The following is a 24,896-nucleotide window of genomic DNA, read 5'->3' as shown; positions in this document are numbered from 1 at the left end:
ATCACATTCTTGATATGTAAAGTCCATGTGAATTGTGAGTCAAATATTACACCCAAAAATTTGATTTCGTGGACTTGTTTCAGATAATGACCATTTAGATACAAGTTTAAGTTGTATTCTGCTCTTCTTTTGTCATTGTTACTTTAGTCTTCTCAGTTAAAAAGTTCTCAGTTATTTAATGTTCTCTGTAAAATTTGCGTAGCTAATTCTATATTTTTTCTTTTAACATATATTACTAGATCATCAGCAAAAAGAAGCTTTTACGGGAAGCTTTATGTGGTTTGTTATATTATTTATTGCAATTAAGAATAATAGTGGACCTAAGGCCTATCCTTGAGGAATTCCATTATGTAGTGATTTCGATGTTGACATGAATCCATTCGTTTTACTTGTATGGAACTGTTTTGAAGAAAGTTTTTGGTGAAATTTACCGCATGTATCGTTGCTTGACTTGTGATAACAAATTAAATTCCTTCACAAAAATCTTTTTGTAAATTGATGAACTTTTGGGCTCAATTCAGTTTTGTACATAAAGGCGATATATCTATAAAATTGAAGGATCTGATGATAGATAAAGCTTTTTAGTATGAGAGCGTAAGTAGTGACTCTGATATGTCGGGAACATATATTGATGTGGGCCTTTATTCGTTCTTTATCTTCAAATGATATTATTGGGTGGTTCGTATGTTTTCCTCGTTGATTCGCCGTACATATTCCTGATTCACTATCCTTTTTTCTCAACAAGTACCCGTACCTTCTTTACAGTTAAATCGAGAGTACTTAGATACATTGTCTTATATACTTCTATTCTGCTGTTATAGCCTTTGGTGAAAAAATACCTTCTAGAGTACTTTCTTCTACTCTCTTCTGTTGATTTTCTTAACCGCTTAACCTTCTTCAGTACCTTCTCGATATTATTTGCAATATATTGGTTACGTGCTTCAACTGAGAGTTCATAGAAACTCTCAAAGATACATAATCTTTCTTGCTCATTAAACTTTTCATTACATTTTCGCCGATATTTGCAAGATTCTCTTATATGCTTAGCAGAAACAAGATTACCTTTTGATGAATGATACCGTTTTCATGCAGCTTTAAGACTCTTCCTTATATGTTTTTCCTACTTTTCTGGCTGTCTTTTTCGTTTTCTAGTTAATTGGCCATCACCTTGCTTTTTCATTCCTCTACATTTCCTGGTCAAGGTATGTACGCCAATAACGTTTGCAGTCACATAAACTTCTGTTCGTTTACTGTACTTCTTTTTTCTCACCAAATGATCGGAACTCATATCAGAGTCATATCAACAAACGTTATCTTAAAGAAAGTTATCAATAAACTTACCTTTTTCTTCAATATTCAGCTCTCTACCGAGTTGGACAATCCTTTTACATCGATCAGACATAGTTTTAAACACTTAACACACGTCAATTTATGAGTTTAGCTACAGTGAATTTTGGCGAACCACGTGTTGCTCACTCGATTACTTGGCCGGTGTCAACAGAATAGGAAAATATTTTTCGTTAGAAGGGCCGATGTAGACTTAGGCCATTCTACAATTAAACAACATCTTTAACCCCGGGCCTATGTCTCTGTGGCCGTTTTTATAAAATATGAAACATTCTTGTAATTAACATTGGCCTTGGTGAAATTTCCATAGAGTGCTTATGACAGTCCATAAACTTACGACCTTTCTGCACAATAAACTATTAATCTTTCTCAGTAAGAATCAGGGCCAAATTCAATTTCCAAGAATTTTAACATTGGCCCTTTTAGAACCAAGCCACAGAAACATTCCTATTAAACAGAAAAATAAAAATAAAAAAGAACGATCCATCTCTGTTTCTTTCTTTTAAAATATTACGTTATCTCCTTCCGTTTGTATCCACGTTAATTAAATTTTTCCGGTCTTAATGCCGGTTTGTTGAAAAGGTAGATACACATTTGTTATGACTGGGTGGATATAGCAGATAATTTAAATTGTAAATGCTGTGAAACGAAAGAAATAAAACATTATTAAAAGTTTATAATTTAGCTTAACACAGAAATGACAGGTAACCTCCAAATACTATTATCACCGAAAGCCTAGCGGTTGGGAATTTTATCCCTTCTAAATATAGATTTTGTAAAACGAATTTCGTATAAAGTAACACGGTGATAAAATATTACAGTATCAGGGGCGTTAGAAGGGTTTAACTGTGTGATTTAAAGTTATATAAATTTGATTAAAAAAAGTATTAGTGTTTTTTACGGGTTAATATAATAATTCATGTATATTTGAAACACTGTATTTTTTAAAATATTAAAAAACGATATTCCCTCTTTTAATTTTCGAACAAAATAATTATTCATTCTTTAATACTGCAAGAGCAAATTGTTATGACTATTTAAAATTCAATAAAGAAACACGACAAAAATTTAAAATAGAAAAGGTAGCGATTTACTTGTTTACCGTTTTTTTTAATAAATTTGATTATTGGACATCGAATTAAAAAAAATATGACATGAAAGCTTCCGACCAGTAAAAGCAACAATAGACTCACCAAGAGCAACTGTCAGAGTACAAAATGAGCTCACTGAAAAAAAATTTCAATAGTCAAAGGATTAAAGCAAGGAGATGGGCTGGCATCGACAGTATTTAACCTGATTCTCGATAGGCGATAAGATAGCTAAATATGGGAAGAAATAATGTACCAAATAAATTAATACATATTTCCGCCCATACCGATGACATCAGCATTATATTTTGCAGAACAGAAGAGGCGACAAAAATAATACATATATATATATATATATATATATATATATATATATATATATATATATATATATATATATATTATTGCGATATTTAAAGTCTTGGTGCGCCAAGCAATAATTAGCTAATTAATTTTTTGATTAATTAAGATTATTTAAATGATATGATTATGACTCTATCACAATTTTTAATTCTTTGATCTCAGGGTTAAATTCGTGCTTCCATATCTATGCTATTACATGTGAAAGGTAAGGTCCAAAGAATACCGGAATAATAAAAAACACATATGATCTAACACTATATATTGAAATAAAAATAATGAAATAAATTCACACTCAAAAGTTTTCAATAAACAAATCTCATATAATGATTCTCAAAATTTTGTTCTACTTACGTGAACAATCAAAATTAATGGTACAAACAATATTAATTGAAATCTCAAAATCCCAAACTATTCTAACTCTCCTAATCAAAATATTTATATCCTTTCTAAATTAAGTGTAAAAATTGTGTTATCAATAAAAGAAAAAAAACTGCAGAAAACAAAAATATCTCTCTCTGATGATGAGTGGTCCAAATCCTTGTTCCTTGTAGACTATATTATCTCCTCTCAACCGCTACCTATGTAATCAGCAATCTTACAACAGATTGTTGCAAGTATATCGTCCTTAATGATCTCCTTCAAAAGCACAAATCATTCAAATTATGATAGCCTTTCTCCTCTCGATAAACTGAATCTCTCGTTGGCCCGAGTGAAAAATGACTCTTGGAATATCTTCTCTTTACGATAAACTGAATCTCTCGTTGGCCTGAACAGTGACTCTTGGAATATAAGTAGAGAAATATGACTTACAATATTTTGCTGCTTCAGCTTCTGTCAGATACACTAACTCCACAAAAACTCACTAACATTCAACACTACTGCTTGCTACATTTCGGGAACCGCCAGAGAACAATCACTGTTCGTCTTACAGACTTGGAAAACCAACTGATTATCTTTTTTCTCTCCTAAATCTAGCTAAACTTTCATTCCTACATACCTATCCCACCTTTTTCAATCTCCGCCAATCAAAACTCGTCACAATTCCCCCATTTTTTCATTTCGATAACAAACAAATTTTTACCTATAATTATAAAATTTCCTAAAACTTATTTACAAATAATATTTTTCTATAATTCTTAAAAACTAACAAAAACCTCTTTCTAATATCTCTTTTATTGTCTTTAATCACTGCATTAATATATTTGGAAAACCCGGTTCAATTATCTTTGGATTTCACTTAAAATTATGCGGGTCACTCAAGTATAACGAAGAAATAATTTATGTATAGCTTACATTGTGTTTAGTACAGGTAATCCAAGAATTTAATAACTTTCCTTCTTCGAAATGTTTGTTGGTTATACTTTCTGAATTATTTTAATGTTTTTGGAAATTTGAAATATTTTAAACAAACCAATATTTTTCTCGATTTTACATATCATAACAATATATATATACATATATATCTTCTTCTTCTTAGAGTGCCATATCCCTACGGAACGTCGGCGACTACCATGCTTATAATATATTATTATAAGCATGGTAGTCTATTGTTATACTGATCTCGGTCTTGCGCTACGTGTACCAATTGGTCCGCTGTCAAACCTGTCCACTGCCGCAAATTCCTTAACCAAGAGAGTTTCTTTCGTCCTATCCATTTCTTTCCTTCGATTTTACCGTTGAGAATTAGCCGAAGAAACTCATATCTTGGTCCTCTGATTATATGTCCAAGATTTTCTAGTTTACGCCTCTCAATAAATATATATATATATATATATATATATATATATATATATATATATATATATATATATATATATATATATATATATATTATATAACTCTTATATATCTTATATAAATACATATATATATATATATATATATATATATATATATATATATATATATATATATATATATATATATATATAATCATAAACCCAGACAAAAAAGACCGGACTGGAAATAAATATTCAATAGCTAAAAAAGCTTATACAGGCAAGAGCTAAGGGAAAAAGACGCAGAGTTGAATAAGAACACGGTAATAAATCTGTAGAAAGTATTACATATCTGGGAGTGACATTCAACATGGGTGAAACAGATAAACCAAAAATTCAGAGAAGAACAGTAAAGCGAAACAAAGCAAATGAAGATCAAAAGATTGCCGAAAAGTGCCCAAGATAATAAAATGCAGAGCGCAAGACCAAAAGGAAACTTACGAAAAAGGTGGGACGATGAAATGGCAGTGGACGCGCAAAATTTGCTAGACCTTAGAAACTGGAGAAGATCGGCGCGGGACCGGCAAGGTTAGAGGCATAGTTTGAAAAACACCAATTCACGAGTGGGATGTAGCGTCATTGGAGGGAGAGAGGGCAGTGGAGAGAGCGAGAGAGAGAGAGAGAGAGAGCGAGAGAGAGAGAGAGAGAGAGTAATATTGTTCATTATCCTAGAACTTAACTCTTGACAGATAATCTGGTTTGCATTTATTATTAATATTTTAGCAAACGGGAGAGATGTGCAACGAGGGAATGAACATAGGTAAAAAATTGCAGCTGCAAAAATTTTTTAATACCACTTTTGACCTGTCTAATTGATAAATTCGTACAGCCATAAAAAACATACATAAACATAGGTTTATTGGGTAAAAAAATGAGATGAAAGCATGGAAACGAAGTTAAGAAAAAATTCCAAGGTTTCCAAGTCATTATAAGAGCTGTGAAAGTTCACAGAATTATATTAATCACAAATCCAGCTTTGAAATTTACAGGGATTACCTGAAAGAACAGAGGAAGGCCAACCTCCCAGGATTGAGCTACCGCCAACACAGAGCTATTTTTTAATCATACGGCCATTTTCTAAAACCCAAAATGCACCAAAGCGAATTTTGTCTCATTTACAGTAACACAGTAACACAAAGTATTACCGTATGAAATATAAAAATGATATTTTAAAACAAGACTTGTCTAAACAAAAAAAGCAGAATGATAAACAATTGATTTTTCCATCGTTAAAATCTATGTTTTCCGACAGTGCTTTCTTTTCTGTAGTGGAAAGCGCCATTCTCTTATTACATTTGTCTATAATTTTAAGATTGCTAAACTGAAGAGCGACAAAATTGTGCAGTGGTACACTTTATGCAGGATTATCTAGTAGAAAAACGTAGAGTCACATACATAGCAAGCTGTGTGTTCAACTACTTACGTTGTGTTAATACTGTTGCAGGCAGAAAAAAAACAACTACATGATGGCCATGTACAAATAGGCGGTTACAATATTGGCAAACATAAAATCAATTAAACATAAATTTCTGATTAAAGGTTTTACCTAAAACAAGGGAAGTGCAGCTCACTCAATAATAAAGAAAGAGATAACTGTTAACCAATGACCAACATACTTGCCATTTAAGTATACAATGGCACTGAAAACTGCCAAAATATTTTAAATAACAGTAATGACAAACCTTACAAAGTGCACGAGTTAAGCCGTAACGACTTCTAACATAAAAGCAATCCCAAAAGGACTCTCAAGTAAATTTACCCTTGACGGACATTTCACTGATAATAATAATAAAAGACGATGACACAAAACACTGTTACATCAAAACATTGTACAGATCGCATGTTTGGGAGAAGGTAAAGAAAAGAAACAGTAGGAGAAAAAACAGCGCGATGAATGTTCTTATTCCGGCTTACCCCAAAATTCTTAATTTCGTTTCTAAAGGAATAATACTAGCAGTTTACTTTAGATGCTATAGTAATTTGTTAAACTGTTACTGTTTAAATAGCACAATTTAAGGCAGAATACTCGGTGAAATGTAAACAATGGCATAATCAAATAGAAAATAATTTTTTGTCAAAAGACAACATACAATTTGAAAAATAAAGTACTTTATGAAGTCAGAAACTAAATTATCTTTCTCAGGAATTTTACCACCGATCAAATATTTTTGTTTAATAGACAGTTTAGTAACCTACTGTAACAAATTTTAGCCATCGTATTATTTTTTGCCGTTTTAATTAACACAAGTCTATATGGAGTTCAACGAAAAATAACGCTAGAGGCCAAATTGTGGAATTTAATATTTAGCATTGATATATCGTTATGTGATCCACCGTTATCCCCAACTCTAAAATGGCACGCTATACCGTAAATATACAGAAGTCACCACTAACTCATTAAAATTGCTTTTTCACATCAAAAAAATCGAATATTGCAAAATTGCTAAAGCTCTATCGAAATGCAATATTAAACGTGCCGACTGGAAAAATTTGGGAAAATACGTAATAATGAGCTGAACAATATAAAATGTATTAATGACATGGATAAAAACCTAGATACCTTCACATCAATAATCAACAAAATAGCAGAAAATCATATTGAAAAAACAAAAACACTAAATTATCCGAAACCTTTACCACGGTGGTGTCTACCGAAACATATAAAAGAGCTTTCAATAAAAAACATCACAGCACTAAATGATACTGTCGAGAAAAAAAAAGACGTCGAGCAGAAGCTAGAGATATTAAAAAAAAATGCCAAATACATCAAAACAAATATTTATTTAAGTATAATATGGCATATATTTATAACAAGCCCTTTTATGTGGGTTCTCCAAGTAAGAAAAGCTACTTAAAATGATCGTGCTATAATAATGTCAAAGACTACCTCCAGTGATAGAAAACAGTTCGTCAAAAAAAAAAGTACACGACAAAATTAGTAATAGCATCAAAATCGAAATCTAAATTAAAAGAATTTAAATCGATAGTGAACTCATGACCCCTAGTAGACCTAAAAAGGTCATATCAATATTACTTATTAGTACCTGACTAAGGACGACATTCCAGTGTGTAAATACTGTCAAGTCAACATTACTGTTAAACATCTGCTAACAGAATGTGAAAAATATACAGTGAAGAGACAAAATAATAATATTTCCAGAGACTTAAAAACAGTATTAGCTTAAAATTTAAATATCAAAAACTGAAATACCTTTATGAACGATACACCTTTATATAATTTAATATAATCTAATAACTGGTGCCGCTAATGACCCAGGTAGTAAAAGTGACTGTTGTTTTGTAAATAAAGGAATATTTCAGTTTCTGATTTCTAGAGTACTTTTGTTTCTAAAATTGTCTTTAGTTAAGTTACAGAAAATTATTTTGGAACTGAATATGACATTGTTTACGTCCTACCTCCTCCTGGGCCTTTACGATATTGATATTAATAAAAAAATATAAATTCTTATACTAGTGATCCATGTTCATATTCATGTTCATGTTCATGTTGATGGGGAAAATTGGGGAATGAATAAATTTATTATCTATAACGTCATTTTAATCATTTTTTACTCGCCTTATACAGGTTCCTTATAGTATTGCCACTGAGGCTTAATTGCAAATAGTAAACTTATTTTGAAGTCACTCTGACATATATATATATTATATATACATATATATACATTATATATATATATATATATATATATATATATATAAATATATATATATATATATATATATATATATATATATATATATATATATATATATATATATATATATATATATGGTATCATCCAATTTATTTTTGTTTATTGACTTCCAACAAAACTCAACTACTCTTTTTCCACCTTATATTGTGTGAATATAAATAAGAAGCTTAGTTTAAAATGGAGCATTTGTATTTTCTCCAAAAGATTCCCTTAGGAAGTAGTAGAGATACCGCTTTGTATGCGAATGCTGCTTACAAACATATCGAAAATTGGAATTCGCAGCATTGTACATTTCTCTTTTCGATTGCTACAATATGTTTTAACCTAGCAGAGTGTGGATTTCGCAAACACAATGTAATTTGTCTTTCAACAAAAAAAAAATGATTTTAGAAGATACTGGTAAGAAATTGTTAGCTTAAACCTGTATTAAATTATATAAAAAGTTAATTCATAAAATGTGGAATAGAAAACATATAGTCTTCATTAAATTGTTGAGCGACTTTAAAACTTTCTTCAATTCTTTAACTGTAATCACTTTTTGTGAATATATTTCCATTTTTGGAAACATTGTATGGCTCGGGTTTATAAGCATTTATAAAGAACTAAACGGCTATGAATAACTATTCTGATGAGCTTTATTAAAGCGAAATACGTATCAATAGATACATAGACGCTTTGAACGTGAAATAAAATCTTTTCTGTCTTTTTCATTAACTAAATAAATGTTTAATTTAGATCGTCTGATCTGTCTCCTACTTTAAACTTTTTTTCGCTATTTTTTTCATGAACTAAGCACTAAGTGACTTAGCATTAGGTAACCTTTGTTCAGTCTTTGACGATGTCTTAAACATATTTACTCAGTTATTCAGTTTAATTTTATACCATTTTGTTACCCTTATCTAAGCTTTTTTAGTTTTATGAAATGACATCGTGAATTTTTTTTAACGATAATATTCTTCTTAGGGTGCCTGTCCCTTCTGAACGTTGGCAATTATTCTGGCTATGATGACTCTGTTAGTTGCTATACGAAATAGATGTGGTGAGGTCCTTCTATACCATGCTCTCAGTTTAGCAAGACAGGATATTCTTCTTCGTCCTGGAGCCCTTTTTCCTTTAATTTTACCTTGCAAAATGCATTTAAGTAGCTCGTTTATGCCTTGATTTCTCATTATTTGTCCCAAGTACTGCAGCTTACGGCTCTTTACGACGTTGACCAAATCCGCAGTTGTGTTCATCATCCGCACGGTAATATAAATGCATTGAATTGCTGCGTTTTTGTAAGAGATTTATGTTACGCTACACCTAATTTTATCATCATTATCGATACAGCCTTTACCTGTTTCAAAAAACTCTTCCCTAACTCTTGACTTTAATCTCTTATTCAACATAAAAACTATAACATACTAGTGAATGAGTAACATGTCAAACTACAATTAAAAAATATTTGGATAGTTTACTAAACGAAGAATTTTACAGGGAACCGGTTGAAATGTATAAAATTACAACAATGTTCACCGAAATATGAACTGAGAGATGTTACTTACCGGTCCCCGTAGACACTTCGTCTCAGGGCCAGCAACCCCAGTTTAGGAGTCTTGAATTGCCATAACGTAAATTTCATCTAAAATTCAAATATCCTAGCATATTATCAGCAACAATGTAGTTTCAAATTAATTGAACGATATTTAAAGGAGTTTTACATGAGCGCCTTCACTCATTCATACCTAGTAAAAGCACTGATGATGGAATAGTCATTCCGAAGACGTTCTATGATGTAGCCCGAAAAGGTTCTTTTATATTATTATACTTTTTATAAAGGCATTTTTAAATACAAATTTGTAATTTATGGTATACAGCTGACTACAGGAAATTCATTTTTCTTGTGGAATTTTAAACTTATATTCCCTAGTATTTAATGCACACACGTTAATGTGATGGTAGAAGGAAGCATAAAAGGTAGTAGCGTAAGAGCATATAATTAAAGCATAGAAAAAAAGCGCTTGAAAAAGGTGTAGAAATTAGCAAAACCAAAACAGAGTATCTAGAATGTTTGTTTAAAGATAGAGTTAGGATAATGATTTTTGGCAGTGGAACGATTGTGATAAGTAAGTTTTAAACTTTTTAGAATCGTTCTTACAGCGCTACCGGGAAATATATAGTAATATATACAATGCGTGTGTAACAAAAAGATTCAAATATAACGAAAACAAAAATTCTATAAAACAACTATTAAACTATTAATAATTACGCCACTGGCTTATTAGAGGTTAAATAGAAAAAAAGTTTAGACAAATGAGCAGAGCGAGAAGAAATTATAAAATTAAGATTAAGGTTAATTTCATGCAAAGACTTTTATTTAGGTTTGGTAAGGTCAGGTTAGGTAAGTTTTTTAGAATTTAAAACAAACATATTGTAAAAATATCTCATGGACATGGAAAATTGTTATATATTGAATCTAAACGAAGGTCAGGAAAAACTCTGACACCAGATATACGAGAGGAAGAAACCAGTCAACTAGAAAGTAGTGATAAATACGATAAATCAGGAAACATAAGCAAAATACTTTGAAAATCTGTACGGTAATAACAACGAAATCAATAGTAATATAAAAACTGAAAACCCATCGTCTTCATTCAAACAAAAGCCAAACGTTACACCAGAAGAAGCAAAAGCAACCATATACAAATTAAAGAACTAAAAATAGCCAGAAACAGATAATACTTCAAATAAACTGCTTTATAGACATTTCAATTTCCACTTCGGAAATCGTTTTTAAAATAGGTATTTTAAAAACTGCTCTATTATATATAAAGTATGAAGGCCCAGAAATTGAAAAATAACTAACAAAATAAAATAACTGTTAAGGTAGGAATCTGCTAAGAACAGCAAGGATCACCCAATTAGATCCACCATGGATACAATATTTACTACGCTAACAGATAGACAAATCCATAGAGTTTAAGAAGTCGATGTAACTATAAATGTTTCATAGATCTTTTAGCAAGCCCTTAACAAACTGTAGCTTCATGGAATGGATGATTAAACCAAACCAGTGTTAACAAGCACAATATATACCCAGTGCAGCAACTTCATTTTAATAATAAAACCAGATAAAATGTGTAACAGGAGGACTTAAATTCTCATCTGGTATCGGGCAGACAGATATCCTTAGAATACTTTCACTTAACCTTTCATAACTGGCGCGCGGACTCACAATCCGCATCAAAAAATTTTTCACTGCCGCACACTGTATTCCTTCATCACGTCACGACTGTATTTAGTATATCTTACTACTTACACAAGTGAGTGATTTGGTGTATTTTACTTGGATTTTATAAAAGGTAAAACACAGTATGCTTAAAATTGTTTTTATTGACTAATAATATAATTATCTTATAGGTAGCATTATACGAAAAAGAGCAAGAACGATTACAGCGGCTAATGTCAGACTGTCTCAGTAAAGATTAACATAATGAAGAGGTAGTGAACGACAACGAAAAAGACATCGAAGAGAATTATTATATTCTGATTCTGAAAATAAAACTGAAGATGAGGATGTAGAAGTCCTCAATAACCTTACTTGGTTGAAAAAGATGAAAAAGTAAAAGTGCAAAATAACCCCCCCCCCTCCTATATCACATACATCACAAGGACAGTAAACTTGGTAACTCGTAAGTTACACGTTGTTTCTCGTGTAAAAAATATGCCAAATTCGTGTGCCTTGAACAGTAAACTTTTGTATGTGCAGAATGTTATTCTTATAATATGGTTGAAAACAATACCTAACTAATATTGTTTATTTATTTTTGTATATTTACTTTTTAATAGTAAAATAAATATAATAATAATTTACAATGCTTGTGCCCAAAAAAGTCATATGTACTATATACTACGCTTTTCTCGTGCAAAAACAGGTATGCGGACTCATAGTCCGCCTCCACTGTTAAAGCACGAAAGGTTAATAATGGAACAAAAATAGTTGAAAGTGTAGACAAACTTAATTCAGCATTTAAGATGACCAAACGTTGCCAAAAAATACCCTGTTATACAGATGATCCTGTACTGATGAGCTAAAAATGAACACAACCTATTCTAAAGATATCCTGTGGTAAACGTAGTAGCGAAAAGACGTAATATGCAAAGTTTGCACAATCTTTCGTTATGTTTTATGATTATATTATAAATCAAGTTATAAATTTTAATTACTTAGGGGTAGAGATATCGAGCTGAAGAAGTAAAATGAATAAAGTAAAAATAAAATAAAAAATCCGCAAGAATATCAGGGAACATAATATATAGAGAAATAAATACATGACCACAGAAAGTAAAACGCAAATTTATCAGACCTATGTAAGAAAATTTTAAAAACATTAAAGGGATCTACACTCAGGTGCAAAAAAATCGATCCATGGGTATTATTTGCTGAAAAAAGAAAACGTTTGAAGATATTAGTTTTAAATCAGGTATATGTGTAAAAGTATATGTTAAATTAAAATAGTTTTTACAGATTATCCAAAAAAATCATTTATTTATAGAGACATACGCCAAAACTCAAAAATACAAGAATATTCAAAACTTTCTGAAATTAAGAAAAACATTGATAATAAATCAATATCTAGTGTTTCCCCCTCGGGCCCTTATAACAGCCTGTACACGTCTAGGCATTGAGGTAATTAACCTCTGGATATCAAATTGATCCAATTGGTCCCATATTTCTTGAAGAGCCGCTGTAAGTTCAGCCAAGTTGTTTGGACGGGGTACTCGTACTCGAAGACGTCTTCCCATCATATTCCATAGATGTTCTATGGGATTGAGATTGGGACTGCAAGCTGGCCAGTTCATACGGACAATTCTCATCTCCTCTATATATTGGTTGACGATTCTTGCACGGTGAGGACGCGCGTTTTGTCGTCCATAAAAATAAAATTAGGTCCAATGAAAGGAGCAAAAGGTACCACATGCTAATCTAAAATACTTATTATGTATCTTGCAGCAGTCATAGAACCTCTATCTACAATAACTAAATCTTTTTTCTTTCTTGGCCGTCTGGTGACCTTAGACAAAATCTGAACTCATCTGAGAACAATACATTGCATCACTCCAGTTTTCATGTTCTCTTGCAAAAGCAAGGCGAACTCTGCGATGTTCTATGGATAGTATTGGAGATAGGGCTGGCCTTCTGGATAATAAATTACCTTCTACAAGTCGTCGACAAACTGTCCATCTGCTTACATCCACATTTCTCACATCGCTCAGACGATTTGCCAGTTCAACTGAAGTTAAATTCCGATTTCTCAAACATGATGAGACCAGAAATCGATCATATCTTTCGGATGTTACCCTTCTACAACCTGATCCTGGTCTTCTTGTGAAGTTACCGGTGTCGCTAAAACGCCGAACTGCTCTTTGAACCGAAGATCGACTAACACTCAACATTTCAGCTGCATAATATTGGCTACGACCATCTTGAACTAAAGTCACCGCCCTTGCAGCATCTGTCGGAGTTAGAGACATTTAGGAAGGATAATTAAATAAAAATATAACACGTTTTGAAAATAAAATTACTACACTAATATGGTTGTTGAATTAAAAACAACATTCAATAAATATCTATTTGCTTCAGACCCTTTTTGACAAAAACCTGAAATACCAATTTGTTTTAAGAAATATAAAAATCAATATTAAAAATATTATTTTATTTCTCGTATACGAGGGTACACCTAAATTTACATACGTAATTTAATGTCTCTAAAATTATACAACTTCAAATAAATAAGAAATAAGGAATGGATCGATTTTTTTGCACCTGAGTGTATAATAAATACACTAAAATACACCCACTATGAATTCTGTAGCAAGAGAATTGGGAGTGCAGGATGTTGTCAGATAGAAAAGAGAACAGATCGATCCAGATTGAATTTCGACGTAGGTCATATCACAAAAATTAAACACCAACGTCATAAGAAGGCGATGACAAACATAACAGGACTTCGTTCTACTACAAGAAGAAGAAGAAGAAGAAGGAGAACTTCATTAGGGGTTTCTGCTACATCTAGATATTGTAACCGACAAAAAAATTAAATGATTTTGACAATGTGTTAGTTGTATAAGTAAATATTAAATTAAAATACATTCTATTTAATTAATGGCGAGGTATTTTTGTTGTAACTAAAACTATTTACCTTGGGAGAAATAAAAAAACCATTAAAGCAATGATCTGGACAAAATTAATCTAACGACCATATACATACAAAGACTAACAGCAGCAAAAGTTCAACAATTTGCAAATTATTATTTTTTGTCATAATAAGCTTTGTTTAGAATTTTGAAAATAAATGAGCCTAATCATCAACGTTAAACCACAATTAACTTCAAAATTATTAACTTTGTGTATAGCGACCTATACTGTTTAATAATAATTTATTATTATGATAAAGTCGTAAAATAAAGAGTGGTTTATTGAAAATGATTGAGATACTATTCGTTGAAATTAAAAAAATGTATACCATTTGTAAATACCCTCTATGTGTAAATTGGAATGTGATAAAAATTTGTAAAAAACATTACTTTCTATCTGTGTGCATAAATTTTCAGGAGATTATAATTCTAAACTATTTTTGTAAAGTAAATAGTATACTTGTCACATTCTTTATTCGTACAAATCTACAATAAATCTTACCTGTCTAATGCAATGGCTACTAGATGTAAAATCGATGCCGTACAACATAAGACATCACTGGAGGTCCACATATCACACAATTCTGGTCCCAATGTCCATTCCTGACTCACCTCGTAGACAGCTCCCAACGGCATAACAAGACAGGCCACTAGAAGATCGGCGACGGCCAAGGAAAGGATTAGATAGTTTGCGACGTTTTGTAGATTCCGTTCCAACAGGATGGCCGCTATTACAAATACGTTTCCTAAAAATAAAAAGGAAGTTTAAAACAAAATAAAATAGTAAAAAGAGCTTGTTTACAAGAATATATATCCGTACCTAGGGATTTTTCTTCAGATGTTGCACTAGCAGAGTTTTAAAAGTAAGCAGTATATACATTAAAAATAAAAGGTAAAATGTAAAAAAGGTTTTCGAGCTGGATTGCAAAATGCAAAAATAGAAAACTGTTTTTTAACAAATTCTAACTGAACTATAAGCAAAAAGCTTTTTATAATTTTTTTAGTGATATTTAAATTAAATATTATTTTCTTTGGAATTAAAACACAATTAATTGTAATAAAAATATATTTTATATTTTTCAACAAATTTTGACTGAATCATAAGTAAAAACCTTTTATAATTTTTTTGAAGTAATATTTAAATAAAATAATATGTTTTTTGGTATTAAACCACAATTATTTGTAATAAGAAATACATTTGTTTTGCACCATGTTATCATATCCAATGATAACTTTAACATCGTAAAATATAATACCAAATATTGTAATCTAAATTGTAACATGTACACCTAGACACTGATGATGGAACATGGTTTCCGAAAACGTTTTGTCTTCATGACATAGCCCGTTTGGGTTTTTAATTTATATATATATTTTATAAAGGATTTTTACTTAAAATTATTCACAAAATTCAGTTAGTAACTCTACTCGCTTATTTTTAATAACCAGACCGAAATCACACACCACATCTCCACATCTACCCTAATCGACTTTGGAGTTAAAATCGCCCATTATGATGTTGATATCATTTTTTTGTGACCTTTAATGCTTGATTTATATCTTTGTAGAAGTCCAAAGCTTCAGTTTCAGGTTTATCAGCTGTTAGTGCGTCAACTTAAATTAGGTTAATATTAATAGGTTGACCTGCTAACTTTACTACTATTACTTTGTTTTTAAAAAGGTATGGAATCTATTACCAACATCGCCATTTTATTGTCAAACACTATTGCAACTCCACGTCTGTGGTAATTATCTGTGACGTCACTACCGAAGTAGTACACTGTAAAGTTGTATTTGTGAGAAATACCTGCTCTAGACAACCTCAATTTACTTACACCCAATGCACTTTTAGGGGCCACATTTCTTTAAGCAGGTTACGCAACTTTTCTTAAATGAACAAAGTATTGACGTTCCTTGTCGCTAGTTTATGAATTACATCTTGAAGTGGGGGATTCTTAGCACCGTCGGAGCATCTAAGGTCTGCCCCGAATTGACAGCCTTCGCTTCATTTTTGTCCGACATATAAGATAAATATTTCAGGGATATCCATAAGGATCTTTAATTTAATGGTCCCCCTTTTTTTTAAATATTTATTGCTTCAAACTCATCTGCCCGAAGCCGTCAGTGCTTGGTCAGTTTTTGGTGATTGCTTATACCGGTAATCACAAACATTAATTATAATATGGAAAACAAAGTAAAACTTAATTATATTGAATACATAACTGGGTTTATAAATTCATTCATTGTTTAGGTCTCTCGAAATTAATAATAGTGTATTATTTAACAAGCATAAAATGACGGCTATTACTCACGACGTTGAAGTTTGCGACACGAGCCGAAGACGATTGTCGTAATTCATCAGAGTGAGTAATAGCCATTACATGTGAAAAATAAACTATACTTTTTCAAAGACCTACTTTTTATTAGTAAGGATAATATTGTACTTAATAAAAAAATGCATCGTTATTTTATTGATATGTAACAAAGCTAAATTACAATAATTTTTCATTGCTTTTTTATTAACTAGCCAAACTATTGATAAAAAAAGCTCTACTTAACAAGTTGTTTACTATAGTCTAAGTGACGTAACTTATACCATACATTTTTTAAGTTATATAAAAATCTTAATACTAAGTATATTGTTCAGTCGTGTTCTAGTTCACCTACGAATCGGACGTGCCTATCGACAAAGCGGAACGAAATTAAACTGTTTTCGTTTAAAAATTGTGTTTTTATAAATCTGCAGATTAGGTGTAAAAATAAAATTAGATTGTGAGTTTTAAGAACAATTAAATGGACCAGTCAGTCGGGGGGAAACCCCCAGACGACCCAGTGCCCCCAGATATACGTCAAAAAAATACAAATGATATACAAACAACAACAGCAATGACCATCGATAACGATAACACATCGAAAGAAAGACAGGAGTTTTTGTATGTAAGTACCGATTTAGGCCCGTATCATATTTATGTTGAGAATAATTCGGTCGAATTTAATGGTAAATTAAATGCTCTTAAAATCGGAGATATTATTCTTTCTAACTTTCCGGAGATAGACAATAAAATTATAAGTATCGATTCTATAGGTCGGAATAGGGTTAGGATCAAGTTAAAGGATTATAAATCAGCAAATTTTCTAATAAATAATAAAAACGAAAATATTTTTGTTAAAAATAACTTTGTATTGTATATCCCAAAATTTATTCTTCATAGACAAGGTGTTATTAGAGATATAGAAAAAGATTTTTCAGAGGCGTACATAAAAGATAAAATAAGACAATTTGATCAACATTGCACTTTTGAAGTATCTAATGTCAAAAGAATAAAACGTAAAGTAGAAAAAATTACGGATGAAGGTAAAATAGTAGAATATGTACCCACAAAGTCTTGCATTGTTATTTTCAAATCACAAATCTTACCAAAATATATTTCTATTAATAAAGTTATCAAGGAGGTAGAGCCGTATAACCAGAAAGTATTATTATGTTATAACTGCCTCCGTTTTGGTCATCTGGGAGGTCAGTGTCGAAGTAAACCAAGATGCAGCAAATGTCAGGAGTCCCATACCACACAAGATTGTAAAAATTCAGATTACATACCACGGTGCTTTAACTGTCAAGGAAATCATCTTACTACTAATTTGTCTGCTTGTCCAGAATTTAAAAGACAAAAAATTGTAAAGGAAACCATGAGCTCTTGCAATATTAATTTCTTTGATGCAAATAAACAGGTCCCAAAAAATACGTACGCAAACATAGTCGCTCATAATACTTCTGCCATGGAAAGTGGTCAAATATCCTCGACAAATTATTCCCAACGGCCTCAATCTGGACCTACCCCTTCTAGTACAATACAGTATCATTCCTCTCAACCTCAGTACTCACAGTCCCACAATTTACAACCCAAATCCTATAATAACAATTTTACTAATTATATGTTTTCTTCTCCTACAACTTCAAACCCAAACAAAAGGCACAGACCAACCAGCCCTGATCCCATTGAAATTTCAAGAAAAGAAATACTTACACAACCAAAAATTTCTCTTGTCTCGGGGGGAATTTTTAATAGTCAACATTATTTAAAAAACTCAGCCGGAGTAAAATTACAATCAGAGGAATTAAATGCAACAATAAGTTTAGTTTTAGAAGTAGTTCTCAATATTATAAGTAATATAAAACAAACAAACAATTTCGATGTATCAAAATCTGAAATTGTGGAATTAATTAGTAAACATGTAAACCATACCTTGTCTTCAAATTCGCAGACACAAACGCGAACATAAATTTGCTGCAATGGAACTGTCGTTCAGCAGTAGCTAATAAAGTAAATCTAGAATATCTGCTATATCAAAATAATATTTCCATAGCATTGCTTTCAGAAACGTGGTTTAAATCAAAATACTATTATAATTTTAAAGGTTACAATTGCTTTAGATCAGATCGGGCAGACGGTTATGGTGGAACTGCCATTTTATTAAAATCAAACTTAAGATGCGAAGAAATAAATCTTAAAAATAGATATCCTTTCACTCATAAATGTATTTCAGTTAAAATTCTCCGAGGTAAAAATCCCATCAATATTGTGTCAGTTTACATTGAACCAAAGACCAAGATATCTGAAAGTCAATGGTTGGAATTCTTTAAAGACATACCTAAACCGTTTATTATTGGTGGGGATTTTAATTCCCACAGTATCGCATGGGGCTGCGAAATTGAAGACAGCTATGGTAAAAAACTTTTAGAATGTATTGATCATTGTAATTTGATATGCTTGAATGATGGATCGCCCACATTAGCAACTAGTAAGAGTCCATCCGCTATTGACTTAACCTTTTGTACACAAGATATTTCAAAATTTTTTACTTGGAGAGTCCTACAGGACCCTCATGGATCCAATCATCTTCCGATTATCATTAACATGGAAACAGATCATATAACTTCATTTACAGCTCAAAACTATCACAAGATCTGGAATCTTAACAAGGCCGATTGGAAATTATACACATCTGTACTAGAAGCTGTAAATCCTCCTGGAAACTATCAAACTCTAATAGCAAACATTAATAAAGCAGCCAATTTAGCAATACCAAAGTTTTCATCTAACGGAACACATAAGAGACGAATTTCGAACCAATGGTGGTGTGAAAGTTGCAAAACCGCCGCTGATAACCGAAAAATTGCATATGGAAAATATAAACAAGATCCTACAAGAAATAATTTAGTTGAATTTAAGAGACTTGACGCTGTCGCAAAAAAACTTTTCAAACAAAAGAAAAAACAGAATTGGGTAGAATACTGCGAAAGCCTAAATTCAAAAACACAAATCAGTGAAGTGTGGAAGAAAGTAAACACTTTTAAAAACCGCAAACAGTCCAACAAGATTCCAATAGATCCAGAATCCAGCTGGCTAGATGAATTTCATAAGAAAATATCTCCACAGTGGGTACCTTCACAACATTTTCCAGAATACAGCGAAACAGTGTCAAGAGATAGGTTTGGCTTAGAAGAACCATTTAAAATGTGGGAGTTAGAGCGAGTACTTAGTCAACAAAATAGCAGTGCTCCAGGTAAAGACAATATTTCATATTCCATGATATACCATATTCCTCACCACTATAAAATATCATTATTAAATATTTTTAATGACATTTGGAATGATACGTCACAAATTCCAGACAGCTGGAAGGAATATATTCTAATACCTATTAAAAAACCTGGTAAGCCAGAAAATTGCAGTAGATCATATAGACCAATATCCTTAGCCTCTTGCTTCCTAAAGACGTTAGAAAGGTTAATAAAAAATAGAATTGAACATTGGTTAGAGCAAGAACATATTCTCCCAAAATCTCAGTATGGATTTCGAAAATCAAAATCAACCCAAGATGCCATAACTGCCTTAGTCTCATCCATACTAATAAACTTTACTGATAATATGTATACTATGGCTGCTTTTCTTGATGTCTCCTCTGCATTCGATACCGTTAACTTGGACATTATGCATAAAAAGCTATTAGACATCGGCTTCCCCATCACCATAGCTAGTTTTCTGAGGACATTGTACACTAATAGATCAACTTTTTTAAAAATCAACCATTCCATCTCTCCACCACGTCTTACGAATATAGGACTTCCACAGGGTAGCATATTAAGCCCAATACTATTTATTTTATATAATATGGATATAGAAAATTGTATTAATAGCCCAACAAAAATTATTCAATATGCTGATGATGTAGTAGTTTACACAGCCCACAAATCATTGGATATATGTAAAAATAATTTTGATCTCTCAATTAAAGCTGTTCTTAATCACTATGAAAATATTGGTTTAGATATATCAGAATCTAAAACTGAAATTTGTATTTTCTCTAGAAAACATCAAATTCCACAAGGGCATCTGGAAGTAGGTCAAATTCAGTTCCCTATTAAAAATTGTATAAAATATCTCGGTACTTATTTAGACAGAAAACTCCTATGGAAGGATCAAATTCACCATGTCATAAAAAAGTCTGAAAATGCAATGAACATTCTAAGAGCCTTTTGTAGAACTAACTGGGGCGCTGATCCAAATGTAGCACTTTTATTTTACCGTACTATGATTCGTCCCATTTTCGATTACAGTTGTCATTTATATGGAACTGCCGCAAACACACATTTAAATAAATTAGAAATACAAAAAAATAAATGCCTTCGGCTTTGTCTTGGATATTTGAATTCTACACCTGTTAATATAATGGAAGTTGAGGCGATAGAACCACCTCTGAAATTTCGACGGGAGTTTTTAAGTGATAAATTCATTACTAGAGCCATAGGGAAAAATACTAACTATCTACAGGATATTCATATTTTATCAATTTTAGATCTAACTCATAAATATTGGACAAAGAAAAAATGTTCTCTTCTGGTAAATAGTTACCTGAGGATATCTCAATACCGACATACTTTCTATACGTATGAAAATCAAGTTTCACCTATGTATTCCCATATATTAGAAGAGCTTTTTTCAAAACATATTAATACCTTTTTTATGGACAGTAATTTAGATCCAGTCGCTTTTCAATCATTTACACGGCATAAATGGCCAAACTATCAGTTTTACTTTACAGACGGATCTAAAGTACAAAACAAAGTAGGATGTGCATTAATTAATGTTCAAAGCGGATTTAAAAAATTATTGAAATTGCCAGCTGAATCATCGATATACACTGCTGAAATGACAGCGATTCTTCTTGCATTAAGGCATATACATAGTAACGAACCCTACAGCTGCATAATATTTACAGACAGTAAGAGTGTCGTAGACAGACTAACAAACGTACATAGGTCCAAACAACTAAATCATATAGAACTAGAAATTATGACTATTTACAATAAAATTACAAATTTAGGGAAAAGCATTATTATATCATGGATAAAGGGACACGCGGGCATTAAGGGCAATGAAATAGCAGATAGCCTAGCCAAATCTGCCCTAGACATAGGCGAAGAAGCTCCCTTGAACTTACTCCCCTTTTCAGACATTGATATAATTAGTAAACAGCATCAAAAAGAAAAATGGCAAACATATTATCGAAACACGAGAACTGGAAATAATTACAAACAAATGCAGCCTGAAATACCCATAAAAAGATGGTTTCATACTCTATCAAATCGCCATTTCATAAGGGTTATAAACAGATTAAGATCTAATCATGCTCTTACCCCCCTTCATATGTACAAGTTGGGTCTCGCGGAGTCACCTAATTGCAAGTGTGGAAAAGAAGGTAACTTATTACATATTTTTCTTGAATGTTCCCACGAATCAGTAAACATAAACAAATTTTATGATAATCTTATTATATTAAAAATTCCACTTCCCGTCTACCTGAACAATTTGATTTTCTCTAGAGATATCAATATATTAAAAATGATTTACGAACATATCAAAAACTGTAAATATAAATTGTAGCTTAAAACTAACTTATATTTAAGTAAATATTGTATTATAGCAAAAAAAAAAAAAAAAAAAAAAAAAAAAAAAAAAAAAAAAAAAAAAAAAAAAAAAAAAAAATTTAATATAAAAAAAAAAAAAAAAAAAAATTAAAAAAAAAAATCATAAAGAAATAAAAAAAAAAAAAAAAAAAAAAAAAAAAGATGTAAACCTCCGAGATGTTGAATCGGGTTATGTCTTAGCGCAGGAAAAAAAAAAAAAAAAAAAAAAAAAAAAATTAAAAAAGAAAAAAAAAAAAGAATTATTACTAATTACTAATTATTAATTGTTAATTGCTAATTATTACTAATTGCACGTTAGATTGTACGGATGATTATATGTTTATTCCTCTAATTATAAAAAATTCCTCTGATTGTAAAAATTGTTTGTCTTTAAATTTGTCTGGCTAATTGGCTCGGCCAAGGCCATCAAACTGAATAAAAAAAAAAAAAAAAAAAAAAAAAAAGTATATTGTTATATTTAAACAATTTGGGAAATTTGAATTAGTAGTAGTATTTTTATATCCAAATTATTAGTGTTTTCTTGTATAAAACTCGATGATGTACTTGCATTATGGTTTCAAAACTGGTATACCCCCCCCTCCATCTACATATCTACAAGAAGAGTAGCAAAAGATCTGTCTGTTTCGGCCTTTATATCTGTTACATATGTCACTAAACCGATCTATCTGACTAATGAACTATTACTCACGTGCAAGTAATGGATGTTATTATCTCTTCAAAAATAGTGAATAATAAGCATGTTATTAAATGGTCATAGTAAAAAGATATTACTTGTACTAAGAAGGATGTAATAAACTTAACAATCTTGTTGCGTAAATTTCTTGTGAAAAAACTAATCAAACAATAGGAAACAAATTATTCAAAACAGCACAAACCGTGGTCATCAGTAATACAATTTTTTTACAAGCTTTGACATTTTGGAGTTTCAGTTCAAAACTAAACAAAGCCCTCATCGTCACTTTTCTCGCCATTCTTCTTTTATTTATTAGTTTTACATAAACGTTTATTTATATCAAAACTAGTAACTCTTTTTTAAAGAAAGTTAGTGATTTCAAGGTTTGTAGAATATATTATATGAAACCACGTTAAAAGAAATATCTGAGATTGTCGATTTGCCTGTCATAAACAGTTAAGTCTTTTTTCCGTTATTAAAAAAAGAAAAGAATATTTTTCAAAATGCCATTAAAACTAATTTATTTAAATTAAAAATGGGTGTATGCGGTAAATTTATGAGTAGATAACTTGTATAGACACTAACAATGTATGCGTAGCACCAGGATCTACCTACTAATTTTATTAGGTCAGGTTTTAAATTTTCATTACATGATTGCGTAAACCCAATTTTTTTAGTTTTGATTTTAATTCAGTTTATTTTTAATTTCGTTAACGGAATTTTGTTTGTTTTCTTAAGTTATTCTTGAATTCTGTTTAGTAGTTTTTAATAATTAGTATAATTGATAACACTTAGTAATAATATTGGCAATCTCCAAATTATTTCACTGATTGTTTCTATCTCTTGTGTTTGTGTTTTACCGTTTTTTGTTAGATCTAGGTGGTTATAGCGGTCTTTGCATTTATTATTTTAGTTAGTTATATTAAATATTACTATTTTATTACGTAAGAAAGCTTTATAAATATTTTTATTATTTGAAAAATACAATATAGCAATATTACAAGTTTTATAGTGTATTAAGGTGCTGCGGACAATATATAAAAATTCAACAAAACGCAGATATATATTATCTACTTCGTGTTGTACGCTGCTTTTAAATTAGAATAATAAATTCAAGTTTTCAGACTTGTTTATACAAAGGATGGCAAACAGTCTGTTCGAAATGAATATAAAGTGAGTAAGAATTTCGTAAAAAGATACCCACATTATTCTCACTTAGTATAATCAAAAAATTTATCTTCTGGTCCAGTGAATTTTAATAATTATTTGTAACGATATTTACCAAGTCTAAAATAGAGTTTTTAATAATTTGAAAATGAGAAAAAAAGTTTATTATTTAGTAATCACCTGTTACTATTAAAATTATTATCAAATTGGATAATTATTCTTTTTCCATTTTGTACATTTCTAGCAGATTGGTAGCGATTATAAATGTTATTGTTCTTCCAAGATTCTTATTGATTCTTCTACGATGGTTTTAAAACACTCTCCATTATGGTTTAATGAAGTAGACTGCACTCGTAAAATTTGTAGGTGGTCATTTCTTCACTGTATCGGTCCATCTTATTGAAGGTTGTTCTCTACTTTCTTTCCCTGTTCCTGTTCAATTTTTTCACATGCGAAAAATCATGTCATTTTTTCGCTGTATTATCGTTTGAAAATTTTTGGAAAAATTCATGGTATAACTGATAGAAAATCGAAAGGATTCTACAATTTAGATTTTACCTCAAAAAATTACGAAAATTTTCATTTACGGAAATTTTT

At 30.9% G+C, this 24,896-nt stretch overlaps 1 protein-coding gene across 3 annotated transcripts in view; it reads right to left on the bottom strand.

Moving 5' to 3' along the window:
• 5-HT1B (5-hydroxytryptamine (serotonin) receptor 1B) overlaps positions 1 to 24,896 on the bottom strand; it is a 539,806-nt gene that overhangs the window by 382,107 nt on the left and 132,803 nt on the right. For all 3 annotated transcript variants that reach the window (XM_072534834.1, XM_072534836.1, XM_072534835.1), the window contains exon 2: positions 14,972 to 15,215. In XM_072534834.1, coding sequence (XP_072390935.1) covers positions 14,972 to 15,215 — 244 coding nt within the window. The remainder of the gene's footprint in view (positions 1 to 14,971; positions 15,216 to 24,896) is intronic.

The sequence above is a fragment of the Diabrotica undecimpunctata genome, chromosome 6, assembly GCF_040954645.1.
Source record: "Diabrotica undecimpunctata isolate CICGRU chromosome 6, icDiaUnde3, whole genome shotgun sequence".
NCBI lineage: Eukaryota > Metazoa > Arthropoda > Insecta > Coleoptera > Chrysomelidae > Diabrotica > Diabrotica undecimpunctata.
Note: the sequence above shows the minus strand (reverse complement) of the source record. Positions and strands in the feature narration are given on the sequence as shown.